Here is a 25,091-nt window from a genome sequence, read left to right as displayed (position 1 = left end):
TTGTGTGCTGTTATTATTATTTTGTGTGAAAAACACAGATTTCTGCATGAATGGGAACACTGGTCTGACAATAGACTGATTTTTATTTCCTGGTCAATCTGGCAGCTGTGTTTCTGGATTCTTTGTTCATTTCCCTGTGTGCCTCCTATGGCTGCCTTTATTTCCTTTGTATATTTGTACACCAAGGTGCAGATTGTCTATCCGAGATCATTTCCAACTTGCTAATGTTAATCCAACAGCTGTTTCAAGGTGGTTTCATAACATTCACATAGAATTTCCAGGTCAGAGAGTGTGTCACATATCAACCTTTACTGTGCTAGATCTTTTCTAACCTCACTATCAATCTCCCTCAGTGTATATGATATGTGAAAAGGGTGTTATGTCACTATTGTTTCTGGTTGCCCATTTTTCTGTAATAAAATGTTTTGCTATTTTTCATTTCAAAGCTACTGTTTGGGTAAAAATGTGTTGTATTCCATGTTTTTGTTATTAGGGTTTGAAGTTCCTTGTGTAAATGTGCCAAGGGCACAGATAAAGTTCTTTGTAGTATGTACATATATTGTTTTAGTACATACAAGTCTTTGCTTTCACACAAGTCGACTGGAAAAGCAAATGTATCTTTTTCCATTCCTGTAAGTTAGAACTTCCTTCGTCTGTTAACTCAAAGCTTTATTCAATGGAAGAGAAACATCTTAACTAAATAAAAGTGTTGAGAGACCAGACTAAAATCTGTTTCATTGGAATTCATTCAAATTTGTCTCCAATCCTATCACGTTCCCATTGATAGAACAGGTGAACATCGCTTGACATCTGTTTAATTAATGGACAAAATGCCACATGTCGGATTCATTTACAGTTAAATGTATTTAAAATGAGGCACCACAGCAATAGGAATTTATGACTAAATTTGAAAACTGCTTAAAATATATTGATACACAGCAATATCACAACAGAGAACACAAGAAATGAGCTTCAAGCATTGTACATGTAGGGGAATCGTCCGAATTGGAAAGTTCTTTGGCATGACCAGTAAACGCGTTAACCACTAGGGTACCCCACTGCCCCTAAATAGATGATATCAAAATGCTTTTTAACAAGCAATATTCTTTTCCTTGCTTGACAATGGCACTGTACAAGAATCTGTACCAAAACACTGCACTCACAACAAATGAAATGAATTTGTTATCCATGTTTTTCCAAATTTCTATAACGCTACTCAAAGATGCAGCTTCTTTTCTATAAAGATTATACATTGTGAAAGAATTTACGATTTTTACACAATGTTTAAAAGGGAGCACCTTTACAATACAGCACCACAACTTCTCAAAAGGGCTTTAGGTTAACCTAACCTAACCCTAACTTAACCCTAAATCTACCCTAATCACCTAAAATTACGTAAAAGGGTATTATGACATGTTTTCAAAGTTTATGGTGCTGTATTCTAAAGGTAGGCCTTTAAACATAATATGGTTAACTTTCCTTTGCAAAATATTACAGAACAGTTTACAAGATTAATGTACATTTTCCATTGTGCGACTGATGGCGTGCTCATGGTGTAACGCCCATTTATTCCGAGTTCACAACATTTTGCGTAGATCTAACAGGTTACGCTTCATTTAACTGCGACTGAACAAGAACGGTAGTTTGTCGTCTTACCTTATATTTTGTTCAAACGGTCCTTCATTTTCACCACTGCTACCTCACGATCCAGTATTGGCATATAAAGTGTCAGAATATATTCCGCGGTCATGCTGATACGTCCCTGATAGTCTCAAACAAGTTCTCATTTGTCCTGATGTCCAACTTCTGGTTTGGATGGCGTTTTTCATTATCAACCAATTATACAATGATATATAAATAGGGTGACTGTGCTGGCCAAGTCAGGTACTTGATATTGTTCAATCCTGTGTATGTGCCATTGATAGAGGCCCGAAGAACAGGAGCATTGTCGTCCTTGAAAAGGTGATTTTCGTCAGGAAAGTGCTTTGGTAATTCTGGGACCATTACTGGGCACAAATTATCATCCAGTAGATCAGTATACCTCTCAGCGTTTATACCGATTTGACTTAATGTGGCTACTAAATTCCAGTTACCTCTCAAAGTTGATGTCTTTCGTTCCTTATACCATGCAACTCGTTTCTTACGATTGTCACCGTTGTTTGACAACGATGAACGTTTCCAGGCCGATTTACTACACGTCCAGTCACACGACATTTTTCAACAACACCGTGAACAGTATTCCTAGGAATCAAAAAAAATCATGGAACCTGGTAATTCCACGAAATTTTTGTCCTTCCTGAATTAATCTGTCAATCAACTGTTTAGTGTCAGTGCTAAGCTAAACAATTTAGCGACCCATCTTGTCAAACAACAAAAACGCAGGAAATGCAAGAGCAGACGACAAGTATCACGTGATAGTCATGTGTGTAAACTACTACTGACCGTGCGTAATGATAACTCTAAAACATGTTACTTTTCAAATACAGCGACGCAGATTGCAAAGTGACGAATACTTCTGTGACGATTCTGTAATTATAACAGTAAACGATGCGATTTCCGGCCTGATGCACAAACGATGTGGTTTGGAGCGGTTTAAATAGTCCGGGTGTTCGCAAGTGCTTTTGCCAGCTGTAACACGATTTTCCATTGGCTAAATGCAGCTTTGTCAGCCAATCGCCATTTCAATAGCAAATTGTACGATGGATTCAATCTTGTTTACATCATGGCCGCCGTGATTGCTTCTGTGAAAGCGAATGTGGAATTTGTTTTGTGTTTGAGCAGTAAGTGTGATATTGGGTACAATTTCAAATACATTTTCATTTGTCTTTGTTGATAAGATGTTTAGTGTAACTGTCAGTGCTAAAATTAACCTCGACTCGAAATAGAACTCAACATTAAGATCAACTCTATTTTCGGTATTAGTCTCGCCGAGAGCCGTCAGAAGGACACTGTGTCATTTAACCCACTAAAGCAAGTACTGCAATCGTGGCTTCTGATACTGATAGCAGAACCATATTGCCAATTATTTCACTGTCGATTATTTACTACTGGTTGTAATTATAACAACAAGAAACTGACCAATATTTTGAATGTCCCGCAGCCGTGTGAATTTCGGGCGTGTAAAATGTTTTGCTAAATGACCACTGTTAAAAGCTGTGCCTCCGATACGCTGATTGTGAAAAAGTCAAAGGAAAAAGGTCATTTACAAAAGTCAGTGGAAAAATGTAACATCCTGTTTTCCAGTTGCAAACACTAATTTATAACAACAAGGATATGAAAAACGCCCTGTTCTCCAGTTATTTGTAAAAACTATTTCCCTTTCAAGTTAATATGTCCCTTTGGTGTGATGCGGTATCCAACTGGATCTTATCAAAACTGGAGAAATGAGCATGTTATTAGTTATTTAGCCAAAAGTCAGTTATGAAGGCTACTTGTACATAAACAATTCCTCAACGAAGAAGAAAATCTGCACCAAGTGATTGAAAACCAAATGCAGCATAATGACCAATCTTGACAAAGAGTGATTTTATGATGTCATGTATTGTACTTGACTAAATAAAGCAGTTGTATAAGTTTTTGTTCAGAAGTGGTTCCGTGAAATTTATGAAGTGATATTGATGATAATATTGCTATGACATGTTCAATAAATACATTTTCAAAACTGACTCTCTTTCCTGTGACATTTTGCCCTACAACCAACAATATATGCAGGCCTTTAAGTGTACGTGGGTCATATGCTTTGTACACAAGGTAGATAAAACATGCCTGTTGCCTTTTACTTTGATATGTGATCAATTGTGACTGCTTCTGCAGTTGTACCCTTTATATGACTGCAGAATTTGGGTTTGCTAGGGTGCTGAGTTGCACTGTGACATCACTGTCCTTGGATCACACATTTTCGGATGGCAGTGTCAACTTGAACATTAATGAGTGGTGTTATGTATCACACAGACATTATTCTCGAATGATGACTTGTTTGTGAGAATTTTTACAGATGATTATATGATTAGAGAGATCTTACAGGTCAAATGCTGTGTCAGCATCTTGCACAAAATTGATATACTTGTAATTGACAAAACAGAGCTGTCAGACTTGCAGAAAGCCATTGGTTAGGAGGAACAATATGTTTGTATAGATTCAAATCTTAATCATGAAATAAGGTCCATGGACACATCAATACCATAAATATCAATCTTGATTTACAAAGAAGCCATGAATGTATGGAATTATATGAAATTATGTGGTTTTAATGTGTGGGTTTCTGTCTGTAACAGGTAAGCAGCATGTTGAGATGATATAGCAGGTTGACAAAATGGACAAGTATGAAACTCTCAAGCGTCTTGGCTCGGGGTCATGTGGTGCAGTGTACCTGGTCAGACATAAAGATACAAAAAGGTAGCCAGTGCAAAATCATAACTGTGAGTGTGAGTGAGTTTAGTTTTACGCCGCACTCAGCAATATTCCAGCTGTATGGAAGTCTGTAAGTAATCAAGTCTGGACCTGACAATCCAGTGATCATCAGCATGAGCATCGATCTGCTCAATTGGGAACCGATGACATGTGTCAACCAAGTCGGTAAGCCTGACCACCCGATCCCGTTAGTCGCCTCCTACGACAGGCATAGTCACCTTTTATGTCAAGCATGAGTTGCTGAAGGCCTGTTTTTACCCTTGATCTTCACAGGTAGCAGAATCATAGCCATTCTTGTTGATAAAATATTATAATCATGAATTATCCTAGCTTGGCTGTTATAATATTGCTTTTAAGGGAAGATATAAATGAGTTAAGTATTATTAAAGAGACTTTCCCCTTGCAACAATTTGAACTTGCCAACAGTATTTGATTTGTCAACAAATATAATTGTGAAGGTTGATGTAAGGAACGTACAGATCTCTGAAACAAAACTTTGTCAGACATTGGCTTTGTGTTAGATGATTATGAGTACGGGACTGATATAGTTTCACAGTTGTATTATTTAACCAGCTTCTGGGTACAATGTGTGACACCAATTACGGTGTTCCCCACCATCATATTGCTGGAATATTGCTAAAAGTAGAGTAAAACCCAACTCACTCACTCACATAGAATTTCGCTTTCAGGATGTTTGCCCTAAAGAAGATCGACCTGGATGAAAAGAGAAAAGCACGAACAAGAGATGCTGTTATAAAGGAGGCCAGGTATCCATATTTTATTTCTGGTGTCTTAAACATTCAAAAGACCAGATAAATATGCACGGAATAAAAGGGTGTTAACAATGAACAGTCCTATTTTAAGAATCAGAATATTGTTTGTTGTTGTGAAAAAGGGACAACAATTTTTGTTTGGAGTGTCCCCAGTTTCCCAACATTTCTTAAAACAACAAACTCAGCCAGGCATAGAACAACAGAAGGATTAGTTATTTTGTTATTGACTTGTTTCCCATATGACTTACATCTAGTTTCAGAAACGAAATTCTTCACAGAAAAAGAATAGTTGTGAAATTATCGTAATATAGTAACAGAGTCCATAAAATTTGATTATAATTATGCTAATTATGCTAGCAAAGTAGCATTTGTATAGTGCTGAAAAGATGCTTTGATTTTCCCTCGATCAATGGATGTCCATCACGACACATCATATTTTCAATCTCAACTCCCTGGGTATCATACACCTCTTGCAGTCTACTAGGCGCACTGAGTTAATGTGGCTTTCCCATCCTTACAAGGTACCCATTCACAGCTGGAAGGACTTGAACACATAGTCACAGTACATTGTCCAAGTTTACTGCAAGTTGCTGTACCCTTAACTAGGTGATTGCACATATTCATGTGGCCACCATCTGGTAATCTACCAACGGGTTTGTGGGTTCTTTTAAGTGCACAGGGTTTTGTACACTACGGGTTGTGACAACTCTGAAAGAGTCTGCAGACAAAGTTAACTCCAAAGTTTTTACACCCAGGCACAGGTGGGCTCAATCCTGGCACCCCCAGGCTCGCTGGATCTCTAGACTGGTGCCCAGCTTGCACACTGTGTGCCCTTCTAGAATCAGTTGTAATCTTGACTTGTATTGCCTGTTTAGGATATTATAAGTTGTTCACTGGTCACGAGGGGTCCATGGGGTACATGAACCCATGGACCCCGAGGGACCAGTGAACAACGTATTTATCTTACCAAACACCTGAATTTTAATTTTGAACTGTTTGAAGCACTTCTGTTGAATGCAGGGCGAATCGCCATTTTGCAGACGACACAAGGTAAACACATTTAGAGTTTTCTTCCTTCCATCGATTGTTAATCGCAGAACATCAGTAATTTCCATGCTTGATGCGTGATTCAATGTTATTTGAGATAAAAAAGTACTACCATGAAGCACCAGAAGAGTTCGGAATTCCCAGCAGTGTACATTGAAAATAATACGTCCTCTTAAGCGGGGTACATTGAAAATAATAGAATAGCGCTTAGCGAATCAGAAAGCGACTTTCATGTGTGAGGTAAGATATAATTGTTTCAAGGTCTGTATGACAGTCTTGTCACTATCAGTATTCATATTTGTCTTGTTAATCAAACTTTGTTCTTTTCCTTCAGAATTCTGGAAAAACTAAAACACCCACACATTGTTGCCTTTCAAGAGAGCTTCTGTGATGAAATAGAAGAATGTCTTGTCATAATACAGGTGAGGGCATATAGTGGTTTATATATAAACACAGACACAGACATTCATAAACAGTGTTGGGTATTTATGTATGAATCAGTGAGGTTAGTTTTATGTAGCTCTCAGCAATATTCCAGCAGTGAGGTATTTATGAGGTAGAGTTTATACTGATTATGGAATAACCATGTAAATACAGTCAGGCCGCGTTAATCCGAACACGTCCGTTTTTCATCAAAAACGTTTGGATAGTGAAACGTATGGACTACTGAAACGAACTTTTATGAACACAACTACAGTAGGGTTACTTCCCTTTGACATGGCAATACAAAAACATACGAACGTATACAAGTTGGCTGAATGTGCGATGTGGTGGTTGGGGGCAAGAAATCAACTTTCACGTTGGTCAGTTTGACATTGGCATACTTGTGACTAGCAGCATTGTTGCGAAGTGAGATCACGTGTCAACCACGTGATTGCATCTGTCTGTCAAACGATCAAAACCAATCATAAAACATATCCGATGTCCGAAATTGTGCTCTTGCCGATAGACTGTAAGAATTCTTGACCAAAATGTTTACACATAAGATCAAAGTTGGCTTTAGGGTTTTCTGCTTGAAGCAGTATGCATGCCCAGTGTCTGAGGTCGTGAGCAGTAGTCTAATCTTGGTAGTCTAATCAAGTATATAATCTACTTGTTATGTAAAACAACTTGTTGATTGTGGTAAGCAGTCTCTGTCACAGAGAAAGCTCAGTGTCTGGTTTATTCACACCTATATGTCTGTCTGCCTGTCTGCTAAAGACAACATGCAATACACAGCTTCAATCATTGACCACATGCAATTTGAACTTAACACCTGTCAAACTATACGACATAAAGAAAATAAATTGATTTATGACTTGTGCACCCGAGTCCTGTGTCTGCCACATTATGTAATTAGGCACGTGTGATACACATGACATGTTTTTATCTCTGGGTTGCAAACAAACTACATTCATTTTTTTCGGATGACTCGATCCGACGGAAACTATATGTCTAATCACTTCATCTAAACCAACATCATGCTCGCTAGATCCACTACCCACAAAATTCCTCTTTGGATTAGTGGACGTGCTTCTTCCCGTGATAACAAAGATTGTAAACACCAGCTTGGCCACTGGAAAGGTGCCATCATGCTTCAAAGAGGCAGTTATCAAGCCACAAATCAAGAAACCAGCTCTTGACGCTCAGACCTTGAGCAACTACCGCCCGGTATCCAACTTGACATTCATGTCAAAGATTCTAGAAAAAGTTGTTAAAGCTCAGCTCGTGGAACATCTTCAAAAGTCTAATCTGATGGACAACTATCAGTCCACATATAGAGTGGCACACAGCACTGAGACGGCTCTAAACTGTGTTATGAATAACATAAAAATGTCTGTCAATTCTGGAGACATCGCCATGTTAGTCCTGTTAGACTTATCAGCCACTTTCGACACCATCGACCACGCAATGCTGCTGAGTCGTTTGGAACACGACTATGGCTTGAAGGGCACTGTCTTGGAGTGGTGTTCATCATACCTTACAGATAGGAAACAGTTTGTCCAAATAAATAAAGCTATGTCCCACAGTGAAGTTCTGGCTTGTGGTGTCCCTCAAGGGTCCGTGCTCGGTCCGATCCTTTTCACCATGTACACAAGACCTTTGGGACACTTGATATCAGAGAAGCATGTGGCTCATCATTTCTATGCTGATGACTCGCAGCTGGTAGACAGTTTCAGACCCACCTTAGCAAGTCAGATGGAATCTTTGCATAACATGGAAAGTTGTCTCATCAATGTCAAATCCTGGATGTCAACCAACATGCTTAAATTAAATGACGAAAAGACAGAGGCCATCATCATCGCTCCACCTTCTAGACAGCTAAAATCCCGGCTAACCCACCTGCAAATTGGACAGTCTCTCATACCTTTCTCGCCTCATGTAAAAAATCTTGGTGTTTGTATTGACTCTTCTCTTACTATGGATAAGCAAGTGGACCATCTCTGCAAAGTATGTCACTTTCATTTGAGAAGCATAGGATCAATCCGTCATCTTCTTACAGCTGAAACCACAGCCACTCTGGCTAGATCGCTCATACTTTCTCGTCTGGATTACTGTAACAGCTTACTGGTGGGAATATCTGGAGATCAGCTGAACAGACTGCAGAGGATACAGAACAGGGCTGCCCGTATAATAACCAGGACTAAGCTCCATTCTCACATCTCCCCTGCTCTAAAGTCACTGCACTGGCTCAGGATCCGTGAAAGGATTGACTTTAAGATCCTTTCTTTAGTCTACAAGTCTTTTCAAAACACTGCCCCTGTCTATCTTCAGGACATGTTTGCCCACTACAAGCCCTCTAGAAATCTCCGATCAGCTGACCAACTGCTCTTGACTGTACCAGTATATAAACTGAAATCTATTGGGGCTCGATCCTTCTCACATGCAGCTGCCTCATTATGGAACTCTCTCCCATTTAACCTCAAGAGTGCACCTACGCTATCTTTGTTTAAATCTGGACTAAAAACGTATCTCTTCCAACGCTACCACTAACTGTATCCACTGTTGTCCGCCCTGTGCATATGCACAGATGTCATACGCGCTTTGAGCATGTCCCTCAGTGATGTGGAACTAGCGCTTTATAAATACCCTTATTATTATTATTATTAAACTGGTGCAAACTCTTGTCAGTTTCAAGTTCTGCTTTGTACTTGGTCGAATGACAGATTCCAGCCACGCAGTAGTTTAATATCTCTACTGACATGATTTTTTATTGGATCGAGCGCAAATTCAGAGAACATGTATTTTCCAAACCGAACATCTCTATATACATTCTTCATGGATAACGACTTCTTTTCGTGTATATGATTTTGTTTGACAACAGTATATGAATCCATACTGAAACGATGCATCAAGTACACAAAAAGAAGTTGTTATCCATAAAGAATCTTACTTTCTTGTCACTCACCATACTTCTAAAATGCCCATCAAACAGATCATCTTTCTATACACACAATGAACCCTCAGCATATCAGCAAATGAACTGGCCAATCGGAAGCCGTCATCACACTTGAGTGCATATCGACCCGCTATGACTGGGTTCGGTCTCCCGAGGGCTTCGTTTTGGGGGAAGTAAGCCCAAGGACATAATATTGTACTTTTGAATCGCGATTATACGCTTATAATTGTGTTTATTTCTTTTTCTTAAAGCAGCAATGTATATTATATGTCATGAATAAGTGATAAATGTGTTTTAATTATGTTTGATTTTTTGGTTGCATGTGACCTTTAAAATATGAAGGGTTTCATAATTAAAGAGCAAAGATAAAAATGTCCTGGTACAACATTTGGCCAATTCTCACATGCACTGCTATTTATTACTTTGTTACCTCCTTTGTTTATGTATGTATAGCTGTGAATGGTGACACACAAGCAAGACAACAAAATTATTCACGACAAAAGAAGACAATCAATTCTAAGGCCCTAATTTTATCTTTGTTTAGAAGATTATGTGAGGACTATTAGCAGTTAATTATTGACAAAATATTGTAATGCACATTATGATACAAAACTAAAATATTGTAATATATTGCTAACAATAGCTCTGTAAAATTTTGTCCATGATTATATTACAAAAATTATGGTTGTACTTTTATTAGTAGATATGGTTCAGACTTGTTGTTTGATAGTATGTCAACATCTGTCATGTTTCTCTTATAATTGTTGTAAATACATGTAACATGACTATTTTGATGTCTGCTTTGAGAGAACTTCATCTGATGTCTATTTTCAGGACTATTGTGATGGTGGTACAATTGAAGATAAGATCCAAGATGCAACAAAGGTATGAAAATATTTACGTGTACTGGTTTTGAAGTTTTAGAGAGTCAGTCAGTCAGTTCATAAATTATTATTGTTGTTAAACATGGATGTAATGTTGGAAAGAAATAAGAACTGAAGTTCATGTCACATATGATCAGTTTGACATTGTAACCAGGAATGTGTGTTACCCAGTAATCTTAGGTGCCCATGTTATCTATGCAGAGTTATGTCTCTTTGCGCTGCATTGATTCATCTTATTATGATGTTGGATTTATCAGTGCCAGAGCTGATACGGTTTGTCAAAGTTGTTGCTAAATATCCTAGACCTGTGTCACACAGAAGGAATTCTGTCAAAAGCAGCATTAGGTCTGAAGCCCTCAGTTACTAGCACCAAGAAAAGCAATATTGATACATTGTATTTTCAGCTGAGATTATTTTTTATATATTACTTTCGATTTCCAGTGAATAGTATATATTTCTGGGATATATTTTGATGTTTTGGTTGGTATGTCATGAGACTTTATATCATTATTATCATTTGGATCAATTTAAGATCTATGTAGCTTTTCACTTAATCTTTGTCATATACAGTGGAAGCTGTGTAATCCAGCACTCACTGGGACTGAGAACATAATCTGTTTTAGACAATGTGCCAGATTGTGGAGCTGATGATAAACGTACAATCCACGGAAGGGACTTAAATTTAATGGTGGTGTTGACAACCCGCTGGATTAGACAGATGCCGGTTTTGACAGCTTCCACTGTATCGATATATATCATGATTTTATTATAGCATTCTGTTACCCTTTGTATTTTAACTTCACCACAGTATAGGTTTTAAGTTTCACTTCCTTTTTTTCCAGGAGAATAAATTTTTTCAAGAAAATCAGATCATGGAGGTTTGTGATTTCTTTTCTTTAAAACTGATAAAATCAGAAAAATGTAAAAATGAACATAGTAGTAGTAATAAAGATTTATTAACCTATGATTGTCAACTCATGTTGAATGTAGCAGGTGAGCTACAGTACCTGGGTACTTCATTTTATTTCTGTTGTAACATACATAGTAAGAGCAGATAATTCAGTTGGAGTATTCCTGTTTTCACCAGTGGTTCCTGCAGATTGTGATGGGAGTACAGTATTTCCATTCCAAGAAGATTCTACACAGGTATGCCATTATTGAGGGTGACTATAGAGGGCAGTCTAAGTAAACTTAGCCTCAGTACTTTTCGTTACACTCCACTACTGAGTCTAACAAAACCTTATGGGAGGTCACGTCAGGTAAAACCTTTGAGACTGACCGATCAGAAGCTTACCAAATCAGGAAAGTGGACATTCACATGTGCCTTTTGAACATTTTATCTCGAAATGGTTCAAACCCAAATGATTCTGAATGCTATTTAGCATACGCTCGCTTCCAGGTGATGCACACGGTGACCGTTACAACCATGACAACGGTGAGTAAACAGTCGCTGAAATAATGTTTTTGCAATATTCAAGGGCGACATCTTGCGGAATCATTAGCTAATGGTAACCATGTCAACAGAAACCCCAAAGCATATATACTGCAGGTCAAATATCTGTGTTATATGCGGATTTTTGTTTGTGGAGCGATCTGTGTCAGTGACCTAAATATTTTGTAGGTACCTCATCAGATCCCTAAGTAGTAGCCGTTGTCTGATTGGTTAAGTCTTTTTAACCATCTAGCTATTGATTGGACGGTCATGGGTTGCTCAACACTTACCTGAGGCGAGCTTCTACTAGGGTTTGTTAGACTCAGTGGTAGAGTGTATTGAAATACACTGAGACTAAGTTCACTTAGACTGAGGAGCAAAGTGCGGGTTATCTTGTGTAAAAAACAGTTTGAGGGGGAACCAACTGTTACAATTAGGAATGTCATGATACATAAGTTTCATGAATCGAAACGTATCATGATATGCATGTCATGATTTGATACCTATCATGATTAAGGCTGTTACGATACACTCACATATTCGGTAAATCAAACCATAGACCTTCATGAAAACAATTCATTATTCATGGTCACCCGAACCGAATATGAATGAATATTTACAGTTTTTATCTCAGCATGTTTTGTTTGAGCCCTTATTAAAGTGACATATGCAAGAATTGAATATGTACTAGCCTTGCTGTAGTGCAAGTCATGTTAGTTTGCAATGGCTGCACATGGTACTGTAGACTATAACTAATAGTCTATTAGATACCAAATTTGAGCGTCATGTCAGATCACTAGTTGTTACTATGACAAATTATCATTCAACATGGAGGTTCCATAGTGTGCATCAATCACTTAACTACAATTTTACATTCATGAATAATTATTCGTATTCGTCACCGGATATTCATGATACATGTCATATTTGCCACACAGTGTCTTTTTTGCAGCCCTAATCCAGATACCTATTTCCATATTTTTGTGTAAATTTAGTTACATTTTTTAACATTTTTCATATCCTATAATTGTTCATGAAAAGATCAACGTTTTTGTTTTGTAGAATAAAAAGTTCAAATTTCCCATGTTTGTGTTTGAAAATTAGTAATTGTTAACCCTCATAACATCAAAAAACGTGATACAAATGCAAAATGTAAACGATACGTAAACATATGTAAACTAGTACTTTCAAAACTAAATATTGATACAGTTTTGAATGTATCGATAACTGAATTGTCTTCGAGAAAGTATTAATGTGTCATGGTATCCCTAAAGGTGACAGTCTATTGCAACATACAGTTGAAACAAACTGTTGCAATACTATTGCAGTAGTTTTTCTCACCTTGAATTGTCTCATTTGAAGTCATTTCCCAAATGGATGTATAGTTTATATGAAATAAAAACAAGTTGAAGTAGTTAAAATCTCTTTTGACAAGAAACTTCAAACCCAAAACAAGTAAACAGTTGAAATATTAACTTATTGTTATTCACAATTTCAAACTTGGCCATGTTTGTTCAAGGGGTAACAGGGGCAGATAACTCTAAATCAAAGTGAACTAATTTGGTACTTCCTGTATTTTGCACTGCAGCATTATAAACGGATGTCAATTGCTAAGCTATTGATAGTCACACATACTATCGATGCATCAATATTTTTTTGTTTCTTTCATTGATTAATTGCCATCAAAGACTAAACTGTTGCAATCCATCTGTAGTTCAATGCATTGTGACGCTGCACTTGTCAGTGTATTAGCCTTCCAGGATGATCCCAGGAAGTAAGGTTCCAAGTATCCAGAGGCTGTAGTTGTTGACAGACTATGAGCTGTTCATGGAGAATAGGTTCCCACTGCCTAGAGTTGTAACTCTAGAGCTGAAGGACTTTGGGTGTTCATTTAGATACGTAGATTATAGATCCCCACTGCTCAGAGCTAGAAAGAGCTGACAGACTATGAGCACATGTGGTTATTCTTTGAGAAATACCTGACTGTGAGCCTCATTATAAGACCATGGACCAAAGTAGGTCCTGTTGGTCACGGCTTAGTGAATGAGGGAGCAAATATTCTGTTTCACTAATTCCAAAATGCCTTAATCTTGGAATCACTCTCACTGTGTGATCCACTTTGAGATGTTCCAAATGCTATATTCTGTTTTATGTTTCAGAGATTTGAAAACAGAGAATATTTTTCTCACAAAGAAAAATGTAGTAAAGATAGGTAAGTTCGTTTGGATTATCAATGTGGTATAGCGGCATTGGGTGGTGGTATTTTGAAGCTATTTTGTTTTGTTGCATTGTTTACCCATATTTGTATTTTATCCCTTAGTAGGAACCAAACTGATAAAAAGTCACTGCAAGATTGTGTTCAGTTTGGTAGGAATTTTGTTTCTGAGAGCTGTAGCAATGGAATGTTTAAGTAAAGTCTTCTTGAGGTACTTACAAGAGGTGACTGAAGCTTGATACATAGTCATCCAAGAAGATCTGAGTTAGAATTGGTCGTCTGCAACCCATGCTTGTCATAAGAAGCAACTAAACGTGGGCAGACTTTCAGACTTAGTTTACACATGTCATTGTATCCCAGTTGCCTACATTGATGCTCATGCTGTTGATCACTATATTGTCTCAATGTTTCACGCACAGGTGATTTTGGAATCTCCAAGACATTAGACAGCACTATTGATGTGGCCAAGACAGTTGTTGGGACTCCAACATATCTGAGTCCAGAGGTGTGTCAGGACATCCCATACAACTCCAAGTCCGATATCTGGGTATGTAAACACTCAGGTAGTGAGTTTGTTTTATCATTTAAGGCCAGACCAATTTATTTCTTGTTTTACAGATCATCCGGTCATATTTTTTCAAGAATAGGGAAAAAAAAATGTTGTTACCATTATTCAAGTATAATTGCTCTTCTAAAATCTGTGCAAGTATTTTGTTTCAAGTAATCAGTGGAACATTTTTTCTTGGATGTATATGCAAAAAAGGAATTAACATAGGTGTTTTGTCTCTCTAGGCTCTGGGATGTATCCTGTATGAGCTGTGTGCTCTTTGTACTCCATTTGATGCCCCCAACATCCTCAGTCTCTTCTACAAGATTGTGAAGGCAGACTTTGTGGTAAATACATGTTAATAAATATTTTACAAAGATATAAATATTTATGTATAAAGATGGTAGTGAAGAGAATTGTAGTAGTTCTGTGTCATTGCTTGCAGATGCCTACTGATATTTAGGATATTTAATCCTAAATGCCAATTTTATCCTCAATTATCAACCGACATATTTCTTTCTTCATAGTGTTTATATAGACCATGCATAGCATGAATAAGATCTTCATTTACCTGCATCAAATCATGCATCATGGCAAAATATCTGGAACTTTTAGTATCTCCCTGAGGTACTAAAATGAACTCCGTCCGTGTATGCGTCCCTACGTGTACATTCATCATTTCCAGAGGAGGACTTCAAAACCTTTCACTATTTCTTCACCAAACATGACGCATAGATAAATCTGATGGTGAATTGGGGCATTTTGGTAGTTTTGGAATTCTGAATAAAATGGGTTTTTTTCGTGCTTCCATTCCATTCCATGTTTGACCTCAACTGAATTTGGTGGTAGTGTTCCTTTATATTTTTTGTGTTTCCATGGCAACAAGTTCAACTTTGACTGAAGTTTCTGATTATGCTCTTTTCCGGAACAGAACTGTAAAACCATTCACATTTTCTCCACCAAACTGAGGAAAATATTCTTCTTTAACGACAGGGACATTGCCGTATGAGTTTCAAACACCCGTTACTATTGATAACAGCCATGAGTATTGGCTGAGATTATTAAGTCAGGCATCAAGTCATTGACACAGGAGGCTGCTTAATCACCTATCACATGAACCAAGACAGTTGTGTGTTGGACCCTTTCGCTCCTTTGCTCCAGCTGAGGAAACTGTATCCCCATACTGCTCCTATACACAACTGTGATGTTGACTTGACACTATGCTGTTGCTTGTTCCATTGACTTGTAGCAGGGCGTGGTCTCATCCCACAGATGACATCATTACCATGTCATCTTACTGATGAGGTAAACCTTGGTTATGGACAAGGCATCCGACCCCAGTTCAGAGGTCGGCAGTGCATTTCCCATCACATTACTCGTGAAATGTTTGTTGCTAAAACATCATGATACACGAGAGCCAATCACAGGTTGGATGAAAGTGACAAGCTGCTAAGATAGCCAACAAATCCAATAGCAGTCAAGAATGGGAGACATTCTGTCTAGATTAAGATAGCATTGATCTAGGCGAAGCATCCCTTCCTTTACAAAGCAGTGGTGGCAGATGTGTCAAGGATATTGTCTAAATGGAGATGAAATTACTCTGATTATTCAAAGATTAGCATTATCAGTGTTAGACTTGACACATCGGTACTAGTTTGTATGTACCTTATTGTTTTCACACATGATACACATAATTGCTTGAATGCTTGTAACTTAGAAACTGGAACTCTTTCAGCCTCCTCCATCACGATACTCACAGCAGCTGCGGGAGTTGGTGAAGTCCCTGCTGGCAAAGACACCAGAAGACAGACCCAGGTATGTCAGAAAGACATCGTATCCTAACTGCTTAGATCAGTGCTCTGGATTGTGTGGTCGAGACTTGATTATTTACAGACCGCTATCATATAGCTGGAATATTTGCTGAGTGTGGCGTAAAATTAGATTCACTTACTACTGGATGGTTTGTGTCTTCAGTGCCAGTGCCATCCTCAACTTGCCGTATGTGCAGACCCATCTGGGACACTTCATCCTGGAGAAGGAAACACTGTTCCAGCAGAGGAGTGTCCGAGACACTTCAGGCCAGTCACTGCTTGCTGATAGTCCAGTCACCAAGGACAAACTGTTGTGGTAGGTATTTATTCCCTGTAATCTCAGTCATTCTTACTCAGCAATATGGTCCCTACTACGTGCTGATTGGCTAGTTCACCCTAATTATTCATGTGTTTTTGTTGTTTGTCTGATTTAACACATTAACTCCCACCCTGAGTATACTCATGCAAATATACAAGCAAATTTGACCATAACTGATACAACAAGTATACATGAACGAGTAGCCATACTGGCTATTCTTAAATACCTGTTTCCATGAACCTGTGTATGCTCAAGACACTAACACATTATTACCTTAGATAGCCCCAGTGAGGCGCTAGACATCATATCACTTATCCCACCAGATACCCATTCACTGACCCAGTGGGATAAGTCATGTGACTATATACCTTCTAGCACCTCACAGACTGCTTGGGTTATCAAGGGTAATGAAAGTCAGATTCTTTGTGCAACCTGGAAAGGCATGTTAGAAATATTTTTTGTGTTTCCATGGCAACAAGTTTGACTGTGACTGAACTTGGTGGTAGTGTTCTTTTCCGGTGAAGAACTGGAAAACCTTTCAATATTTCTTCATCAAACGAGTTCTGAATAACATATTTTGTGTGTTTCCTTGTCAACAAGTTGAGTTTGACTGAATTTGGTGACTGCTCTTTCGCGGACCAGAACTTTAAAACTGTTCACTATTCTTGATCAAACTTGTCACATATTTTGGTCTCGTGGTGTACTGGTGCCTTTTGGTAGTTTTGGATTTCTGAATAAAATATATTTCAGCATTTCCTTGGCAACAAGTGAATTTGGTGGTAGTGCTCTTTTTCAGAGCAGAACTGTAAAACCTTTTAATATTTCTCCCCAAACTTGTCACATAGTTTGGTCTGGTGGTGTACTGGTTCCTTTTGTTAGTTTTGGAACTCTGAATAAAAGTTTTTGTGTTTTCATGGCAACGAGCTTGAGTTTGGTGGGTTTGCGCTCTTTCGGACCAAAACTTTATAACTGTTCCTATTTCTTCACCAAACTTGACACATGGATAGGTCTGGTGGTGTACATGTGCTGGTGACCTTTTCCACATGTGCATGAATTTCCAGCTTTAGATAAGCCTTCTTCTAGTGTGAGTATCAGGTAGATTAATTACTTTAACTCAGCAAAAAAACACCACCATTTCCATGCTCATCAATCAATTATCTTGTGACATTGCATGGAAGACTAGATGTCGCAGTGTAATACATCACTTAAATGTGATTAAGTTGATTATAAAAAATGATACACTTATAAATAAAAAGAACATTTAAAAAACAACAATCTTTCAACATATCATTTCAGATGTGAAGCAATTTGAGTTTTTATGGAGATAATGAAGTTAGTGATGAATTCCCTCTGGGTTGATAAAGGATATTCAGAGTCAACAATAGAATTGTTAATAACATGGTGCAAACAATGTTTTGATGTGCAACCTGATTAATTCACTAGTTGCACCTGGGGCAGGTAGTGAAAGAAATGAAATCATACCTTGGTATTAACCACTGAGAATTATGGTTTTTGAAATTGAACTGTTCCAACTAAATAAGATTTTTGGTAAATGATTGTATTTGATGTGATTTGAATGCAGAAATGAATATTCTTTTGATATTTAGTGATGTCCAGATGCTTTGTTTTTCAGTCCATCCAGTGACAAGTCCTCCAGTGGACCAAGTCCTAGAGTCAGTAGGAGGGCAGCAGAAAGCCAGAAGTCTCCATCTCACCAACCAGAAGCACCTCTCCGACCTGGGAACAAGCTAGACGGTATGTAGTGTCAGTACTGTGCACTGAAGTTGGAGTGTGTGAACAGAGGGGAACAGAGGACAATGGACTATTAGAACCTTTCCTTCCTGAAGGAGAGCATCCTCGATATCTCCAGGATATGCATTCTGATAAATCACCATTATATGCACCTGGATGCATCTATGGCATGAACCAATAATTTTATTACCTCCCTTTGCTGGCTACGCATTCTCACAGTAGCTAGTCAGCTAAGCCGCTGTTACAACCAAGTTTGACAGCGACAACGAAGACAGCGGTTCCAACTGCTGAGGTTTGTCCCCTAGGTGCGACTTAGACTAAGGGAGGCAATGAATTCATCAAGAAGTAGATACATCCAGAGTATACATAGTGGAAATTTCTGGGAACGTATACCCTGGAGATGGAAGCAGAGTTAAATAGTAGTTCTCCGACTCGGAAAGTCGGCTTTAGAGAACTATATTGTCACAGGGTGGACCCCGGTTATCTTTTTCAAAACAATCCTGGAAATATATGCCAATTGCTGCCAGTGATAAGGCGGAATCAGACTTCTGTAACTAACCCATAATGAAATTTCTCAATCAGTCTGTAACAGCATCCAAGGGAGGTAACTCTAAATCCCACTTCTCTTTACCATGTAGCCACTATAGCTTCTCATGAGATCACAAATGTTTTAGTAACTTGCTACCTCTTATCGTCAATACACATAAACCTAAAACAATCTGTATTGCCACTGTAACCGCTGTGTGACACTCACCAGCTTGTGGAACATCCAAAACACAAAGATACAAATGATAAGAATAATTTAATTATGATTAGAAAGATTTGGAGTTTTTCATTATCATTTCAGGAGAAGATAAGGCAGAGTATTCAGATGATTTTGATGACTCATCATCTTCTGAAATTGAAGAAGGTTGGTATGAATTAAAAGTCAACGTAATATCTCAGCATTTGTGGCTATCCCAGAACTAAGTTCATTGTTCCTTAAAGCAAGTGTTCACAGTCGTAGCTGCTATACTGTAACATAGATCTGTGACAGTCATGGTGCTGAGATTGTATCATAATATGTTAGATGTTTCCCTTTAACAATTTTGCATTAAACTAAAAAATTGCATGGAATGAAAGTGTGTTTTAACTTAACATATGGGAGAAAGTGTAATATATACTGGCTAGTGTGGCCAGTGACCGTGGAGATTTGCTGGCCCAAATGGATTTTTACTAGCCACGGTCTATCAAGCCAGTGGCTACTTCACATACTGTGTGGTTCCATACTTAAAGCCTGAGCATAGTCCTTTTGAAAAAAATATTTTTAATCTGGATTTACATTGCACATATGAAGGGTGAGACTGGGGTACCACAGTAGTTTTTTGTCATTCTCACCTCAGACATACAAGAGCTTCCCGAGGCCAAGGATGGCAGTGAATCTGATGACGATTACGCTGATGACTTTGAGGAATATGATTCCAGTGAGGTAAGATGTTTTGACCTGTTTGTTAAGGCAGAGATTAGATCAGGTAACCTGTTCAGTTTAATGCTCCTTTAAGGATGTCCTGCCTTTGAGTGTCACAGAAGTTTAACCATTTTATATCTGGATCATACTGAGATTTCTTTAGCCATTGAACTGTGATATCTCTGTGATACTATTGCGAGCAGCATAATCCAGAAGTCAGGGTTTCACTATGCTCCTGATCCTGCGTGACATTTTGCATCATGAGTGTATTTAACCTTGACTTACAGAATCTGAGGTCCAGAAGTGCCTAATACTGAATTTCACTCTTGTTATAGGAAATATTAGGGTCTTATAGGTAATGGAATGGTGTAGGTTAGTATAGTGTAAGGTATATAGTAGAGTCTATTTATAGGACTTTATGATTTCAAACGTGAGAATTTTACACAGATTTCCAGGATTTTTGTTTCATTTTGAACATTTTTGAGGTTGATGTAACTCTGCAGTGAAAGACCCCCATGACCCACAGCTAAATTTTCAGTGTTTTTTTGTGCTTCCCTTCACATGTCAGTGTCTTGCGCCCATAATCAGGTGTAGTGACTATCAGTGTACATCCCTACTGGCACAATGTATATGCTTTCTGAGTGTTGCATTAAGTGGACAAGTTTTACATAGGGTGACCTAGTGTACAACCTAATGACTGACTTATCCTCTGGTCTACTGGCCAAACATGTTGAGCTCCGACCTGACAACTGACCCGCATCAGCATGTATGAGTGCCGACCATGAGTTCAAAGGGGTCCCAGGTTGTTCGTAATCAATTGTGACCATGTGAGAGTCTTATGATCAAGACGTGTGCATCTATGCATGGAATCAATTTCATTGTCATGCACATGCACTAGTCTACATATGCTCTCCCTTCACAAACCAAATGAGTTTGCTCATCGCCGTGCACTCTCTACTTCTCATAAACACTTTTTGTGTGCCGTTCCAACTCATCATTGCTTGCCAGTATGTTGTTCCATGTAACTGACTGGCCCCATGTTTACAGGATTTGGAAGAGCTGGTTCACCAGGCCAGGGAGGCACGGGACGTGGAGGCATGTGACGACTATTTTGAAGAAAGCATGAACAGCAATGCTTTAAGTGAGGCATCGCTGCTGAAGAAGTAAGTACAGTGATGTGGACATTATTGCTGTTCAGATTTCAGATTAGATCTTTGTATCAGCAATATTCAAAGTAAGGATGTCATATTTAAACCAACAAGGACGATAAGATCCTCCCTAAGTATAACAAATTAACATAACATGTATATTTGTGAATGTCTATAAAACATACAAATGGAAAGAAAATAATTATCTTATGATCTCAAATATTTCAGTGCAAACAAATCCAAGAAATACATTCATGACCAGTCACTTCAAAGTTAATGGCAAATACTGAAACGTGTATTTGGTCAAACTTTTAAGAGTAATAAACTTGTGAAACTGTGTGAAACTAAACTAAAACTTGTCACTTAGTGAATTTGTTACTTGAATTTGAAGAATGTTGTAGCAGAATAAGTTCCTCAGTAATTACAGACCTCCATTGGAATTTCAGCAAGTTTGAAGAGGCGATTCATTGAAAAGGTGGTCTGGTTTGATGTCTTGCATAACTTTGTGTTATCATATCCTGTTTGTGTGGATCATTGTTCAAAATATCAAACACTGGACTGTCTCTTTCACACCGATGTCATGTACCTGGAAAATTGCCAAATTCTTGTGTGGCATTAAAAAACAAAGAAACAGAAAAATAACAGAAATGAAACTTGTGTTGCAGACATTACCTGGAGGATCTTAGGGGAGGCCAATTAGGCGATGTGACAGCCATGATGGAGGACAAACAGACAGACAACCCAGACTGAGTACAAGGGAGGGGTCAATTTGTACAGACATTCTGCTGCAATAAACAGACCAACATATCATGTTCCCAGTGTAGGGAGGTCTCATTGTGATTACATAGAACATGACGGACCTCAGATCTGTACATACTGAAGAACTTGGTTGTGCAACTTCAAGGTGCACTATGTGATGTGTGTACCATAGAGTTTTGAATATTAACCCATTGGATCACATGCGATATGACCTAGAATCATTGGTTGTATTTTGATACTTACTGGTACATAATTTGGGTTGTGGCAGCAATAGATGTTTGGTATTGATCATAAATCATTTATTCTTAAGGTGAGAAAAAAAATAGTGTTGATATACAATGACTTGAGTCAGAAGTGGCAAATGATCTGCACAGAAAAGTCAGCTGTACATAATCAATGAATGGAAATTAATGCTTGAATGTAGGCCCATGGCTAGTAGAAATTACCTTAGACTAGTAGATTTTTAATTCAACTTGACCATGGGCCTCTTATTTTTTGATACTTGCATAGAATTATTTATCTTGTTCTAAGTTTTCTAAATCACAACTAGCACAACCTTGCTAGTCTTCTAAGATAGAAATTTTAAACTCTTCATATTTCATAAGAACCTGTTCAAGGTGAGTATGAAGAAATTGATTTCCATCTCTGCTGAGTCAGCAGTATTTCATCAGCTGGAAATATTCTCTGTCAAGAAAATTACCAATTATTTCAATCTTCAAAAAATATGTATCATCATTTCAATAATTATATTAATTTGCCATGCCCTCACTTAGTGTATGAGAAATTATGATTAACAAGAAATACTTTAAATTACATGCTCCAACTGTTCCTGTTATGTAGGCGACAATGGACTTTAAAATAGAGGTGCAGAGATAAAGATGCTCAGGCCTGATTATACAGCTTATGTCATTATAGGCATTAGTGAATTGGAATTTCTAAATTTTCCTGATCATGTAATGTCATTACACGACCCTCACAACATCTGTTTGCATTTTATTGAGAAACAATCACAACAGGTGCAACAATTGACTTTGTCAAAACACATATTCACATTAAATCACTAAATGAGAAATCCTTAATATTGAATAAAAATATTAAAGAAATTTTCTGATAATCTGCCCAATATTTAGTTTAGATATCAAAAGAAGTTCTTGGAAAATCAAGACTTGGTACAGCACCTTGGCCTTCAAGAATTTTTTAGATAGTCTGCCCAGTACTTAGTTTAGAAATCTAGTCAAGGCATATCTTTAGTTGATGAAGATGGAATGAAACTGCTTGAGATCCAATTCTTTGAATACCCTAACACTGAACTATAGTTTCAAACCTTGAATTATGTGTGTTATGGGTGAAATCCTAATTTGTATTAGACATTCTGGAGTAACTCCATATGCAGAAAAATGTGGTCACAATTGGTAAATCCAGTAATCTGTGTTTAAGTGTTAAATGTGTAATGTCATGTATCCTCACAGTGTGGATTATTACTCATTACGTCAATCACTGGCTAACTCTAGCATAGACTGGATTTATTACAGCCTCATACTACTAGCTGAGGCCAACAGGGGTACAATGTGTGAAGCCCATGTCTGGTGCCTCCTGCCATGATTTTGCTTGGAAAACTAAACTCACTTTAGATGAGACAAGAGTGCAGCATTAAAGAAAAATTTCTTCTAGTATGGAGTGGGATCTGTGATAATGAAGAGAGATCGCAGGACAGTTTTGTGTAACCTGTCCATTGTATGTTTGTCTGTCTGCTTAGGTAAGTCCATTCAAAGCCAGTTATTTTGCAGAGGTCAATAATCGGTGGCCTATTATACTTCAGTCACAAAGTGACTTCACTGAAGGTGAAGTGGACATGTAAACTGTCTGACACAGTGTAGGGGATCTTCAAATTTCAACAGGGGTTCAAATTTCTTTTTAAAAAACAATTGCCACAGGGCAAGTGACTTTTAGAAAGCAACATGTCCTGACTAATTTTCCCTTTGCCCTGATTTTTGTGACATAATTATTATGATGACAGAATAAATCAACATGGTATTTGATGTTAATGTTTACTGGCATGTTTACTGAGAAGTGGTAAATAGCAAAGAAAGAACTCTAGTTCATTACCATTGTGAAAATTACTTCATTTCCTTCCTGTATTTTGTCAAATTTTAATAGCTACATTTTGAACAGAAATGAAATCCAAATTTATTTGCAGTTTGAAACCGTCTGCAGAAATTATCTAGTAGCCCACAGACAAGTAAGATACCATTTTTTTATAGCCCAAAAAGAAAACTGACTTGTCCCAGGTGTCGGACAGTGGGATTTTTTAACCCCTGTGCACTCTCTGCTTGATCTAGTAGATTCACAACTCTGTACTTTTCAAAGATGTTTAGTTAATATCATTTTTCATGATATTATGTTGACTTTAGCTAAGAAGTATCTTTATATTTTATGTGAACTATTACAAACCGAAAAGTATTAGTACCAAATTAGACAATGATGATCCAAGATAACTCTTCAATGCACATTCATTCCAAATTATGTGACTATTTTTATCACTGCAGCAGGGGAATATAGGTGATGGGAATATAGTCGAATATATGTCTGTGCATCCGTCCATAATTATTTTGTTTCCAACATTCAATATTTTTCAACTAAACATTGCCAAACAGAACCTAAGGTGGTGCCCTTTACTATTTACAGATTTTTGTCATTTTTATTTTTCATGGTTTCCATGGAAACACTTCAGTTTTACTCTAAAAAACATCAAACTGGACCGGGGGATGTGTCATCTTCTGATGACTCTTGTTCCATTTACAAAATGTTGCGGCAAATGATACGGAAGACAACTAATTCTTTATTGCTTCTGGGGTATTTCTTGCCCCTTTATTGTAATATACAGTAAAGAAGAAGTTGTCATCCATAATATTTGCCTTTTACTTGAATACCAACTTCTAAATGTCTCTCAAGAACCTCATTTACAAATACAATCTCCAACGACATGATCTTATATCAGATTATGATTTTAATTTTACTTGATTTTGTTATGGAACTCAGTGAATGTGTGTTCAATGGCAGCATTATTTTATGTTTTTTAATCTGTACATATCATGATGCTTTAAGCATATCACATTGTGACTGATTTGTATGGTGTAATTGGTCATATTAAATATGCAGTTATAGCAA

The 25,091-nt window shown here is 37.7% G+C and overlaps 1 protein-coding gene across 1 annotated transcript; it reads left to right on the top strand.

The window, feature by feature from the left end:
• Positions 1 to 2,696: 2,696 nt before the first annotated feature.
• Positions 2,697 to 25,091, top strand: LOC137261220 (uncharacterized). The gene is made up of 17 exons (XM_067798932.1): positions 2,697 to 2,780; positions 4,275 to 4,395; positions 5,100 to 5,177; positions 6,565 to 6,652; positions 10,444 to 10,494; positions 11,336 to 11,371; positions 11,581 to 11,639; positions 14,085 to 14,137; positions 14,560 to 14,687; positions 14,933 to 15,034; positions 16,423 to 16,502; positions 16,662 to 16,814; positions 18,451 to 18,572; positions 19,417 to 19,479; positions 19,952 to 20,037; positions 21,064 to 21,179; positions 21,830 to 25,091. The coding sequence occupies exons 2-17, from the start codon at positions 4,313 to 4,315 to the stop codon at positions 21,912 to 21,914; spliced, it is 1,383 nt and encodes a 460-aa protein (XP_067655033.1). The 5' UTR covers positions 2,697 to 2,780; positions 4,275 to 4,312; the 3' UTR covers positions 21,915 to 25,091.

This window comes from Haliotis asinina, chromosome 14, assembly GCF_037392515.1.
Source record: "Haliotis asinina isolate JCU_RB_2024 chromosome 14, JCU_Hal_asi_v2, whole genome shotgun sequence".
Lineage (NCBI taxonomy): Eukaryota > Metazoa > Mollusca > Gastropoda > Lepetellida > Haliotidae > Haliotis > Haliotis asinina.
Note: the sequence above shows the minus strand (reverse complement) of the source record. Positions and strands in the feature narration are given on the sequence as shown.